Here is a 14,106-nt window from a genome sequence, read left to right as displayed (position 1 = left end):
TAACATTTTATGCATGATATTTTTTTATTTTGGTAAATAATCATTGGAACATTCAGAGAATTAAATTATTACACTCGAGATCAATAAAAATAACGAATGATCTCACCTTATCCATAAATTTTAAACTTTGAGCCCTCTTATCAAAAGAAGGGCTTTTAGTACCACCCAACCCATGAAATATTTTAATAATAATCTATAAAATCATTATTATATAGTGTTATATGAGCTGTAATTCTTAAGAATTCACTAAGACAAGAGGTAACTTCAAGTTTTAATCCTCACGAGGATGTTCCATAAGCTTCTGTTGGACCAATTCAACATCCTGCAATATAACTGTTCTACCTTAGAAAAACATAATTCCAATTATAGCAGCTTAATAAGAAAATTATCTATAAATTGCACAAATTCCAATTCTATTCCAACCATTAAGAGCCAATTTTCCACTTCCTTTTCTGTCTATAATTGCCTAGGCCGAATACACTTCATTTAATCATTGAAATATTTTGATAAATGGCCGACAATCTAATTTTCTTTAGATGCAATAATTTACCAAGTTTAAATGTTTTCCAAAATGTCATGCAACTCAAGAAAGTTTAATAGATGCTAGTCTCCCAACAGGTTGGCAAGACCACTACCTCTAATACCTATGTAGGAAACCACATCAGTTGTAGCAACATTTTTTTGTAATTTTTCCCCAATTTTAGAGAATTATCATTAAGACAAATAGTTTGCACACATTCTATGGAAGAGATTTCATATTGAGGTATTTGGTGATAGTTTGTTGAAAACAATGCAACATGTATGTTTCTTGATGAATTTCATTCATGAGTACTATAGTTTGATATGTTTGTGTCCATAATTGTAACATATTGTACCATCTACTAAAAAAGATTATCATTTTTTAACATATTGTATCATTCTGTATGTTTGTTAAAAAAAAAGGTGTCTCTCTAATGAATTACAAGCAAGTCTAGAATCAGACTGCCTAACTATATTTTCTAATGATATCCTATCCCATAAGGAGAAATTTGAGGATGAACTATTGGTTTTGGTGTAAGATATGATGAAGGGGAGGTCTCCTGATTTATCTTTTCCTCATCCTTCCCCCAGTGATACACCCTGTGTCTGTCGTTATCATACCGACTCTTACCACCCAAGTCCTCCTGAATGTTTTTAGTCAGGTCACAATATCTGGGTTCTTCCTTCCCCTGTTGTCCACTCGAATCCTGTGTCGCATCACCCTGCCCGGGCTGTGTCAACTTCAAATGTTTCAAAATCACACTTCTCCCAACAAACTGCCTACTTCTCCCGCTCTTCTTAGCTTTGTTTAAACCCTTGTTGCTGCTTTCTTTCAAATGTTGATAGAATGAATATTTATATAATATCGAGGTGGTGAAAGTAGTACGAATGCATTAATGCAAATATTTTTTGAAAGGATTGATTGTAATTGAGAACATAAATGCATGTACATAGCTCAAAAATGTTTCATGATCAAACAACTAACAAACCATGTCTAGGGTGCATTATGTTCATGCTGATTAGATGAGGAACAATGATTCTATTAGCGAGACAAGATTTGTCTCATTTTAAAAGAGAGTAGATGTGAGAAGTGAGAGGCTAGTGAGTTGGTTTGTTTTCACACCCGATACTATGCAGTTTGCCCACATTGCCCAAAAATTATTTTAATATTGCTTGTTTGAAACATTGATAAGAACAATTGCTTCTTTGAAACATCAACAGGAACAGTTGGTTGTTTCAAATGTCTACAAACAAAAAGAAGACATAATAACCAATTTTCAAGTGCGAGACAAAATCGTCAAGCTCACCATATGCAAGCTTTCTTGCAAGTGTAGCCTATTGATTATTTAATCCTTATAACCCCCAAAAGTGCTTTATTTAAGTATTTAATTATTTTGGGCACCTTAGGTACAAGGTTAGGCAAATCCAACCTTTAAAACTTTCCATTCTCTCTCCAACAAGATATTATACCAATATGCCCACTAAATTGTTTTAATTAAATCAATACAACCTCTATAAATTTAATTAAATATAGGTCAACATTACACCCGAGTTGTAAAACTGGTTTAAATGCATTAAAATTAAAATTGGCTGCATAGGAGTGATGATAACCAAACATAATCGAGACACTTATTATAGATAGATTCTCTCTCCAAGAATATTGGAGAGCACACCAAAAGTCTAAAATAACCTCAAAAACTACCCTCTAAGTCCTTTAGGCCATCCAATCTTGTTGGTAACATAAAAAATACTCTAATATGGTCGATACACACCCATAATATTAGAGCCAACTACAAAGCTACATAACATGAAAATGCGGACATTACACTTATCCCTTCTACAAGATTTATTTGTGTAATGTCCCCTTTATTTGGACCTTAAATTTAATTAAATAATAAAAATTTAAGTTGTCAAAATTACATAAATTTAATAACAACTTAATTTAATTATCTAATAAGGTTATAAAAAAGACGTTAATTAAAAGGTTCTATTTATTATTTCCCATTTTAAAAAGACAAATATTAAAAGGTAAGAGAATTTTAAAAGGGTTTCTAGAAGCTCCCTTGGCGAGTTATAAAAAGACACTTTGAGTCTCTATTGGGTATGCTTAGTTTATTCTTTCTCTAGTTGAGAAGCCCTAGTATGGAAACCCTCAAGTTCGGAGGAATTGGATGAAAATCTAGTTTCATTCTTGATGCAGTTTCAATTAGCATTCGCGGTTGCATTGTATTGATGATCTCAGATTTTGAATGGTTTATTAGAGATTTCATAGGGGGGTTGAAAGTAAGTTTGATAAATTTATGAAGTCCTTTTAAGAGACAAATTTGCAAGTTGGAGATTAATACTGGTTTTTTCTCTATTTATTCCATGAGCATTATATTGCCTCTAGTAATGATATACTTTCAATATGAATGAATCGATTCATAAAGTCTAATGATGAATAAAAAGATTTAATATTTAATTTGAGCATATGGAATATTTTTAATGCCTTGGCAAGAGTTTGTGAAGTTCTAAATACGTTACTTGATTATATTATAAGTCTAAGGCTTTTGTTTGAGGCATGAGATTTATATATATTTTTGGTTCTTTATTAATACATTAGAATCACACCTAGTATTTGGCATTGAAATTACTTATGGTTTGACATGGTGAGAAAGTTTTAATAATGTGGAATTTATTCAAGTATTATCTTTTTTTAGCTCTACAACATCTTGACATATGCTTATTCCATCTTGTGCATAGATACCAACCCAAATAGTGAATTAACCATGTTGATGTTGTGCTATAGTAATTTTATGTGGGCCACATTAAGAGTACACTTGATGATACTTATATATTCAATCAAAACGGTATGCACCCCAACAAATATAGACCGTGCAATAGTACTCCCTTTCTTGTCGTAAACCGACAAGTTCAACTGTCAACCCATGATAATTCAATCTATAATAGTCCATTACAAGAAGTAAAGACTCAATGATTTTGGGTGGGTCAATAGACAATTCAATTGGCTCCACCTCATAGGACCACAAACAACACCTTAATCCCACATCCCATTGGTTTCATCAACAACTAGATGTCACCTCATCATCCAACTCAAAGAGTGGATTTTAGAAAGTCAAATTAGCACTCATAACAAACAATGGGCTATCAATAAACTTAAAAGTTATTACCACTTTCTAATTCAAACCAACCATCCTAACGTCCAAAATTTGAACATGTCAAATTAGGACTCTACTTGAAGCTAAAGTCTTCTTGGATTTATTCAAGATCTTCAATAACCTACTTGAGTTCCTTTGCCCTTTCTTTCTTTTCCTACTTCGTGAACGGTTCAATAACAACAAGCTAATATTTCTACAATATTCTTAGCTTCAATTTATAATGTACTATTTAATTTTATTTATCAATTGGACCACATATGTGATTGAGTGTCCAAGCCTCTTGACATGTGAAACATCACTTCTCTTTTTACTCCTATCTATTTTTGTGGGATCTTGTATGTTGTAAACCAAAAGAAATCACTTCCTATTTTGTCAGCTGGTTTTTAAGCTTCTCAATTTTTTACTCTACTAATTTTTATGAGAACCTACGAGCTATATGTGAGACATCTTGTTCCTTTCTAAAAATGGCCAAAAATTAAAATTGTACCTTCTTAGAGATATCATCATCTTCATTTAAAATCAAGCAAAAAATAGTTAACATGGATGCCTTAACATTTTATGCATGATGTTTTTTTATTTTGGTAAAGAATCATTGGAACATTCAAATAATTAAATTATTGCACTTGAGATCAATAAGAATTAAAAACTGATCTCACCTTATCCATAACTTTTAAACTTTGAGCCCTCTTATCAAAAGAAGGGCTTCTAGTACCACACAACCCATGAGATCCTTTAATAATAATCTATAAAATCATCATCATTATATCATTATTATATAGTGTTATATGAATTGTAATTCTTAAGAACTCATTGAGACAAGAGGCAACTTCAAGTATTAATCCTCATGAGGATGTTCCATAAGCTTCCGTTGGACCAATTCAACATCCTGCAATATAATTGTTCTACCTTAGACAAACATAATTCCAATTACATCAGCTTGATAAGAAAATTATCTAGAAATTGGAGACTCCAACTTTATTCCAATCATTAAGAGCCAAATTTCCACTTTTCTTTCTATAATTTCCTAGGTTGAATACACTTCATCAAATCACTGAAATATTTTGATAAGTGACCCACAACCTAATTTTCTTTAGATGCAATAATATACCAAGTTTGAATGTTTTCCAAAATGTCATGCAACTCAAGAAACTTTAATAGATGGTAGTCTCCCAACAGGTTGGCAAGACCGCTAGCTCTAATACCTATGTAAGATACCACCTTAGATGTTGCAACTCTTTTTTTATAATTTTCCCCAATTTTAGAGAATTGTCATTAAGACAAATATTTTGCATGCATTTTATAGAAGAGTTTTCATATTGAGGTATTTGGTGATATTTTGTTGATTAGAAAGCAACATATATGTTGTTAGTGAACTTATTTCATGAGTACTTTATTTTGATATGTTTGTCTCCATATTTGTAACATATTGTATCATTTAGTAAAAAAACATCATATTTTCTAGTTCATGTTGTATCATTCAGTATGTTTGTTAGAAAGAAAGGTGTCACTCTAATGGATTACAAGCAAGTCTAGAATAAGACTGCCTAACTATATTTTCTACTGATATCCTATCTCATAAGGAGGAAATTGAGGATGAACTCTTGGTTTAGGTGTAGGAGAGGTTATAGTCAGGCAAAGGGAAGCAATTCTCCTTCAATCTCAATGGAAGATTAGTGCATTTACATGCTTTTATATTGCCATCTGAATGACTCTATTTTTTGGGTGTTTTTTAAATTAGTTTTTGGGTGCTACGAGGCTCCATTTTTTAGTGCCATAGGATGTAATCATAGAATATGGTTGTTAAGGAATTCTATTTGGCTAATGTGAAGATTGTGGACAGGTTTACCACAAGCTAGGTATACATAGTTATTGAATCTTTTTATGCAGTTTTATTTCTCTTCATATGTAAGTCTCTGTGTCTGGAATATGATAGGGTATGAGATGCCATCATATGGCTACAAGGAATATTTCTACTCTATTAGTGTTTTTTAGTGTGTATATTATAGTGTATTTGGATATTTTTATAAAAAATTAATATATATGCAATAATAATTTATCTATGTAATCTAGCAATTGTAGCTACAAATACTCATAGTTAATAGAGGATTTAATGCTATTAGAATATTGTATATTTTATATATAGTTTTGAAACATAATTTGCATGGAACTCATTTAATGTTGGTTTTGTTAATTGAACGTCATAGGCCTAGACATTGTGTACATCTAAACAAGGTGTTTTTGCTTGATCTATTAGGTCAGGAAAGCTAAGTGAAATATTACTCATAAATCTTGAATGCAACTTCTAGGAAGTTAATTCCAATTGATTGATGGGCATGGATCACTTGATAGTGTAGTGTAGTCGATTGCTTACAAATACAATTTCACACTCACTTTGGACCCACTTTGGACGTTATGTTCAGTTCATGTATGATTGTGCTTAGTTTCAGGAATGTTTTTGAATACTAGGTGCAATCCGCTACTCATGAGCGTTGTTCTCGTCTAAATTTTGCGCAGTTTGAGTTGTTGTTGGATAGTAGCTCTTGTGTCTCACAAATTTGTTCGAATCGCTCTATGAGTCCTTCAAAGGTGAAATCTAAATTCCATGAGGCATTCTGATAGTTTGATACTATCCCATAAGTTTTATAAATAGCGACGTTTTAAAATACTCATATACATCTTGTATATTTTTTAATTGTACTTCCAATAAGGTAAATGATTTATTTCTTATTCCAACCTTTACTTTTATGGTTCTTCCTCCAAGTGGAGCTTGATACTCATTTTGCACAAAAAATAGACATTATAGTATGTAATATTCAAAGGGGAGGAGGATAGTGAATAGATCATTGTTTTATTTATATACATCCTACAATTTGCTACTCAAACACTAGCTTATTTCTATTTTAGGCTAACTTTTATGTATAAAAATCTGATTCGTTCTTAAATTTTTTATCCTACTAGAATTCAAACTTTTAGGGTCCTATTTCCAAAAGTCCTCTATGATCTCTAGGTTGAATTACGTTAACTTGAATCCTAGGAGGTTCAAGATTTGCTTCCCATTTTTTTTATTGTACTCCCATCCAAATAGAAGTGGATCTAAAATAAAGAATGTTTCCTTTTTAAAAACTCCATACATATTGAGTAATATTGCTAAGTTGTTGAAAAAATTCTATGGATAACAATCTATCTATGAGAAATTTGGTAAGCCGAAAGGGTTACTCATAATTGTGCAATATTATCATTGTATGTTGTTGTCTAAGGAACAAGTCCAAAAAACTAAAAAGTATTAGAAGATTTTGGAGATTGCATGTGTCCAAACCGAATCTATGGTCATCTTTAGCAAGTCCATGAAATTTCGTATGTAGGCTGATTGCAAAAATACTAGGCAAAAAGTGGCATTTTAATAAATGATTAAATATATAAGAAAGAAAGAGTACTTAAGAAATTATTGTCCAATAAAATTGGCTATTTTATATTGTATTATAGTTTCCTTGGATTATACATAATTGATTTCAAGGATTTGGTATTTAGCTCATGTAAAGCTTCTAACTTAAAATCATACACTTGTCATTCATGATTTAATCAAAAAATGAAATCAAGAATAAAAAATGCATCCTTTATATTTTGTTGATAGTTGATAAGATTGATTGGTAAAGAAGGAAGCTCAATATTTTCACCATCATAATTTAGTTCCTTATCAAGAAAGCTAACTTGATTCTTTGTAGTCCCTTATGTCTTCTTCAAGCTCTCATAAATTAAATGCAATGCCTCCCCATCATGGGGAAGTTGCGACATTACCATAGTAGCCTCCACAATAATTGTCATATCCCTAGACAATCATTGTTTTAGAATTATAACGTGTTGGATGTATACTTGTATAATCTTAAAGTATGGGTGCAATTGAGCGACAATAAAATGTGCTAGTGTAGAGCTATATACCTAGAAACCAAATATTTGGTAATCTCATAATTATAGATAGTATGGCATGCATACATGCAATCCTCAACTAAAGTTCTTGATAGATTTAGATAGCACTAGAACATTCATATTGTCACTAATTCTGAGGATTAGAGAAAGATTTGAGAACTTACCCTTGTTGACTATTTTTACAAATTTTGTATGAAGGTATTTTGGGCTACAACAGAGCTGAGGCGTATTATCTCTTGTTTAATAGCAATGTTCATAATTAAAATCAATACTGATTTACGCGTACTTTTATTATCTATCAGATTACTGATGACACGTGATTGTTTTCTATGACAATCAAAAGCTAATTTGTATCATCCACAGCTATGAACTCCTGCATAGTTGATTTCATTTCACGCTAAAGGTTAAGCTTTGAAGTTAAATTAATTCAATAATGAATGTGACAACATGTTAATATATACATCCAGATAAAAAGAATAATTCAATAACCAACACAGTTGTGGTGACATTGCGGCGCAGAACGTTGGACGTTGATGTCATCTGGAGTTGAGTGAGACATGAATTATTCCTCTTCTGATGGCTGCGTCCATTTGCCATCTGGACCTTTAACGAGGCCCTTGTTCTGTTCATGCCACCATTTTGGAGGAATTTCATATTTCTCGCGCAATAAATCACAGCTCTTATTAACCAGAGCATGATCTCTTCCACTCCAAGAAAACGGCTGCTTACTTCCAACGTACCCGTCCAGTAAATGCAAGTAAAGCTCTAAATTATGAAAGTAGGCAAGATTATGGGTGTGCTGAATGAATGGAGAATTGTTATGTAAAGGAAGCTCGACGCCAACATGAAAGTATGTCCACGGAAGCCAATGCAGCAATTTGCTGAGGCATCCCACGTTCTCGTTCATACAAACTCCGGGCACTTTGGGAACCAGGTCACGCTTGTTCACAAACCTCAGCACTTTCACTCCAATCTCCTCCACCCGTTTAGTAAACGCAAGATTTCCCACCCGGGGAGAGGCAAAAGCGAAGACGGTGACGGGAATTTGATGAAAATTATGCTTGGTGCAAAGCATTTGTTTGATATCATAAGCGCTCAAGGTTGCAAGAGCAGCTCCTAAGCTGTGTCCCGTAAATGTTATGCTTAAATTGTCCATCTCTTTTTCATAAACTTGAATCAATCATTCTATCTCTGAGACTACCAAATCTCTGGTGCTGATGTTCACAGTGGCTCCTGCAGCGCCTTGACGGTGACGGACAGTTGAAGTATAGCAGCTCAGGAATCCTCTCTCAATTAGTACTCCATCCGCGAAATGATGCTCTTGGTTTTTGCCTGTCCTCTTGCATCTATAGGATAATCTTGTAGGTACAAGAATATCTCTCAGGTCTTCTATCCATTCTTCAGCAGTCTGAGTTCCTCTCCATGCAATCACTATGTCTCGTCGTCCAAGCCTTCTTATCTCATTTGGATCCGTGCAAACTGCAATAAAACCCAACCAAACACCTTGGTCTTTTGGTTTCTCACCAAAAACTTGATTTAACAGATTAGTATTGGCGTAAACATATTTAGTGACTTGGTAGCCACTTTCAGACATGCCCATCTTATTGAACAGATCTCTTTTACTGTGATAACATGTGCCGTAGTTTTTGGAGTAGCTTTTGCCATCAAATGCGTCGTAACAAAGCTGTGCCAAATTCCCATATCTGAGAGCTTCAGCTTTCAAATTGGGCACCATGGGATCAAGCAAACCATTCCAATTATGGGCACCTTGTATATCTCTCCATACGTCACATAGCTGAGGCTGCGTTGAGCTAGTTTGGGAACTGGGTAATAATACAGCATTATCTTCAAGCTGGGGCAATGGAAATACGGCCATTGATTGACTGATAGAAATTAAGGAATCAATCAAATAATTGTGTCTGATTTCTGGGATGTCAAACAATGATCGGCCAGACAAAGCGTTCGAGGATGAATACAAGGTTTAAGACGAGCACCTTATAAATAGAAAATCACGCACTACAATAGCAGACAATCACGCACTACAATAGCAGACAAAGTAGAATTTCAATCTTCCAACCTGAACTTCTTCTTGTTGACGAGAATTGGGCATATAAGGCTTTGACTTCCCTTGTTCTTCCCGCGTTGTTGTTTTCAAACCTAACGTTCAGACACTAGATTAATACTACAGTATTTATTCAAAGACTATAATCAAGTGGTGTCAAGCTCCCCCACACAGATTGCAATATATTTTTTCAGCCGCCTTCACATCATTTATCTCGTGAATTTCCATCGCCACACTCAGATTGTCTGGCCAGGGGTTCCTAACTTTCAAATTAGCAAAACCCATGACCGCTATTTCTTTGTATCAATGCAAACTGCGCATTTTCTAACATTTTAATATTTAAAAGGAAAGATCATAAATTTGTGTGTTAAGATCTTGTTTAGGTATAAAACTGGTATCAAAAAGTTTGACAGGGATTTCCTAATTTTCTTGAATGTAAAAGTGAACATTTTTCAAAGGGGCATTTGTAACTTGGGTAAGAACAAGCTATAAATAAACTGACAGAAATGTTGTTTATGTCAAGGTGTGGAAAGTAATAAAGGATGGACTTGGATCATGCATGGTTTTAAGATAGACACATCTCACATGACACATGATATAAAAAAGATCCTTTTCGCTCCATTTTATCTAGGTTGATGTCAAATTTTGTGATTTTATATGTTGAAATCACATATTTTGATTGTGGTGTTTTATGTTTTAAAAAACATGTCTATGTTTGGATATCTGTGTTTACATTTATTGATGAAGTATTTGAGATATTTATAAGAGAACTCCATTAATTCAGTTTTATATCTTCCTACACATCTATTATTCGTTAACCCAACTCTAGATTAGGATTTTCTAAAAAAATGTGAAAAAATATCTAACTAATTCAAGTCAAGTGTTAACCTTGTATCATTTGTCACTTTCTTTATAATTTTAAAAATCTTTGTGAGCTTAAAATCTCACGTCCTTGTGTATATAAACTAGTTTGGAGGGCTAAAATTTCAACAAGTTTTACATAGTGGGTCCAAGAATTTGTTAATTTACACGAAATTGATCGACAGTTGTTAGAAAATCAATCAAACATTGTGGCTCACCTTGAATTGCGAATAATATGGCAACTATATTTGACGGGTAGAAGTGTAGATCCCTTAGGGATTTGTATTGACTTTATGGAATCATTGTATTTTTTTTTCTAAGTGTATCCTTTTGCTTGTGAAATCCAATAGAGAGGTCTATTTTAAAATCGATTTGTTGATCGATGGTCATCCCCAAACTTGCCATACTTAATACTTGCAAATGTGGTTGCAACTTTAGGTTTCCATCACCGATCATCTTGATTGCATTTTCAATCAAATAATTCATTTCCGCGGGATAGTAAATTATTCCTATAAAAATTGAAATACATATGAAAACTATTACGCCATGAATGTAAACTATAAAACTTTACCTTATGAAGTAGACATTGCAAATGAAGTTGAAACAATAATACCTATTTAACCATGTATAATTAATGTTGAAGATACAACATAGTTGTTTCCAAGATGAATTAATTTTTTGAAGTGTAATACATTTAGATAGGTTATACATATTTTTTGAATAATACATGTCAATTTTCTTGTTTTGATGTTTTACAACAAGATAATGTCTTATGGAAGTTTACACTCTACATAATTAGAAAGAATGAATGGTGGTGAGTAAAAAGGGATACAAAATATGAGCAATATTCTATACGACTTGTAAAATGCCAATAATCTAAAAATAACATTTATTTTTACAAACATAAATATAAATGTGGATTAGAATGAGTGAATTAAAGATTTTTTAGTTATTACTAAGCTAAAAAATTATAATGAATTTATGTAAAATGGTAATAATTATTGATATAAACATATAGTTCCTATTATTGGTTTAGTTATGATTGATTAAAGCAAGATAGGCCTGGACCTCTTACATAACCACTATAAAGAAGCTACTGGAAGATAGAGGACCAGAGGAGGTCATACGGGCCCCACTAGGTAAGGTTGAAGCCAAATGAAACTTATAAAGTCTTAGAATTAAACCCTGGTGAAGAGGGAGAGTGTTCTTGGAAACCACCGACTGAGATAAGGAGGAGCAAATCCATAATTTTTTTAAAAATTTAGCTCCTATTATCGGTGTAGTAAAAATATTAGTTAGAACTTTTATTATGTGCCAACAATTGTAAGTAATTCAAATGAAATGTGGGACGTAATTTGCAATTAATTAATTATTGCTAGTAGGTATGATCACTTGTAAATACATCTATCACTAATTGTTGGAGAACAATAATAGAAATTTAAAATAGGAAGCAACTCAAGAAAAGAACAAAAACTTGAAATATAAAAAATAAAGTTATTATATTTTATTAATGTAAGCAGCTAGAGAGGTGGGAATGGCGGGAACAACTGGAGCGACTGGTTTGAATTCGAATGGAGCAGGAGCAGGAGCGGGAAGATTGGGTGATGAAGGTTCCGGAGGCTCCCACGTGATGTAATCCATGGGAGAAACAAAACCTAAAGCTTCTGATGGCAGTCTCAACGGGTTTTGGGATGGGGACACCTTGCCGGTACCAACAAAAGAAAAAACCGACTTTACTGTTTTACCTTGTGGTGGGGAGGGTCCCAGAAAGTTTGTGGAGAATCTTAGGAAACCGGGATCTCTAGACTGCAACAGAAAATGGTCTACTTTATTTGGGTCAAACCTCAAATGCAAGGCTATTGCGCCTGTTCCCCATAAAGTGGACCTGAAGTTTGGTTCTTGTTCAATTTCTATTCCAGATTGTATCGTGGAAAAGAATATGGCTAATCTGGCCCCTGTCCTAGTTGGCAAGTTTATTGGCCCTCAACCTAATATTGAAGCTGTTAGGGATTCGGTGTCTCGTAAATGGAAGGGAAAGGGTCAAATTGATGTGGTTGCCATGTCTAATGGTTTTTTCTCCTTCTCCTTTGCCTGTGAGGAGGACCTTCGATCTTTCTTAGCGGGTGGTCCCTGGATGTTAGGCAAATCATCGTTGGCTCTCAAGAAATGGGAACTAGGCTTTAACCCAAAGGAATGGGAATGTAATGAGGCCCCTATTTGGGTGCAGCTACCAAATTTGCCTATGGAGTTCTAGGGCGAAGAAATCTTTGCTGGGATTGTTGGATGCTTTGGTGAGCTCCTTTCAGTTGAACCAGTGACCTCTGCGAAGACGCGTCTAGTGTATGCTAGAATCTGTGTGAATGTTAAACAATCTGCTAATTTGCCAAAGGAGATTTGCCCCTTCTCTAAGCTGGGCAAATGGGTTTAGAAAGTCGAGTATGAATCTATTCCCTTTACTTGTTTCCATTGTAGAAAAGTTGGTCATTGGGCCACGGAATGCCCTTCTAAGCCTATGCCTAAGAGGAGTTGGAAGAAGAAAAATGAGACAAAGGGGGTGGATTTGGTGGAGTCTCCGTCCTTAGATCCCACTCCATGTATGGATGGAATGAATAATATCCCATGTGTTCAGGTTGGTCCAGATCCAAATCCTTCAAACCTAGATCCCCTGAATGAGGGGGGGGATGCAGGGGGAAGTTTGAAGCCTGAGGAGATTTCTAATGGGGATAAGTCTATGACGGAGGTTCATAGGGTTAAGGATCCTTGCATCCACCTTGTTGTTGATGTTGGGAATTTATTGGATTCAAACATTACTGACGATGTGACCCAGGATGATGATAATCCAAATCTGTTTATTGAGGTAAAAACTAAGCACAAAAAAAGGAACTCCCCAAATGGTCATTTATTAACACTAGTTTCTAGTGGTGTTAAGACTAGAAACAAACAAAAGGCGGATTGTGGATCTGATTTGAGGGTAGTGGGGAGGCCTCCCAATGCGATTAGTAGAGACAACAATAGTCGGTATTCCATTGTTTATGGAGTCCAAATAACACTACAAGACATGGGGATTGGTTCCCCCCATCCAGTCAAATGAAAGTCATTTCATGGAATATTAGGGGATTGAATCATTCCCACAAACATGATCTTCTATCCAACCTAGTTAGAGATCACAAGCTGGATATATTCTTGTTCAAGAAACCAAAATGCCTGGTTGTAGAGTGGAAAAGATCAAATTGGTTATTTTTAGAGAGTGTGGAACTAGTTGTGCTAATGCTAATGGGGCTTATGGTGGTACTGCCACTTTGTGCAATCCTAGATGGCTTTTGGGTAAGGTTGTCTTTACTTCTCCTAATCACATTGCCAATAGATTTACTAGTCTATCTGATGGATCGTCTTGGATCATTTCTAATATCTATGGTCCAAATGGGAAAAACGCTATAAAAATGATCGGGTCCTGTATTATTAATGCTAGAATGGCTTTCCCAAATGGGAAATGGATTCTATTGGGGGATTTTAATACCCCATTATCTAGTATCGAAAAGGCTGATGGGATGCTTGTTTTGGAAGAAAGTAGGGAGGACTTGG

At 34.3% G+C, this 14,106-nt stretch overlaps 2 protein-coding genes across 2 annotated transcripts; both read right to left on the bottom strand.

Moving 5' to 3' along the window:
* Positions 1-8,163: 8,163 nt before the first annotated feature.
* LOC131862587 (phospholipase A1-Igamma1, chloroplastic-like) lies at positions 8,164-8,757 on the bottom strand. The gene has a single exon (XM_059215070.1). It carries the CDS (start codon positions 8,755-8,757, stop codon positions 8,164-8,166), a length of 594 nt encoding a protein of 197 aa, XP_059071053.1.
* A 24-nt stretch (positions 8,758-8,781) lies between these two features.
* On the bottom strand, positions 8,782-9,477 carry LOC131862586 (phospholipase A1-Igamma2, chloroplastic-like). Its single transcript, XM_059215069.1, has one exon. The coding sequence runs from the start codon at positions 9,475-9,477 to the stop codon at positions 8,782-8,784; it is 696 nt and encodes a 231-aa protein (XP_059071052.1).
* Between the last annotated feature and the right edge of the window lie 4,629 nt (positions 9,478-14,106).

The sequence above is a fragment of the Cryptomeria japonica genome, unplaced genomic scaffold (genome assembly GCF_030272615.1).
Source record: "Cryptomeria japonica unplaced genomic scaffold, Sugi_1.0 HiC_scaffold_49, whole genome shotgun sequence".
Taxonomy (NCBI): Eukaryota; Viridiplantae; Streptophyta; class Pinopsida; order Cupressales; family Cupressaceae; genus Cryptomeria; species Cryptomeria japonica.
Note: the sequence above shows the minus strand (reverse complement) of the source record. Positions and strands in the feature narration are given on the sequence as shown.

Bases quoted from the DNA above. Each gene is read 5' to 3' on its own strand.
- LOC131862587 (XM_059215070.1), bottom strand. From the start codon at position 8,757: ATGGACAATTTAAGCATAACATTTACGGGACACAGCTTAGGAGCTGCT.
- LOC131862586 (XM_059215069.1), bottom strand. From the start codon at position 9,477: ATGGCCGTATTTCCATTGCCCCAGCTTGAAGATAATGCTGTATTATTA.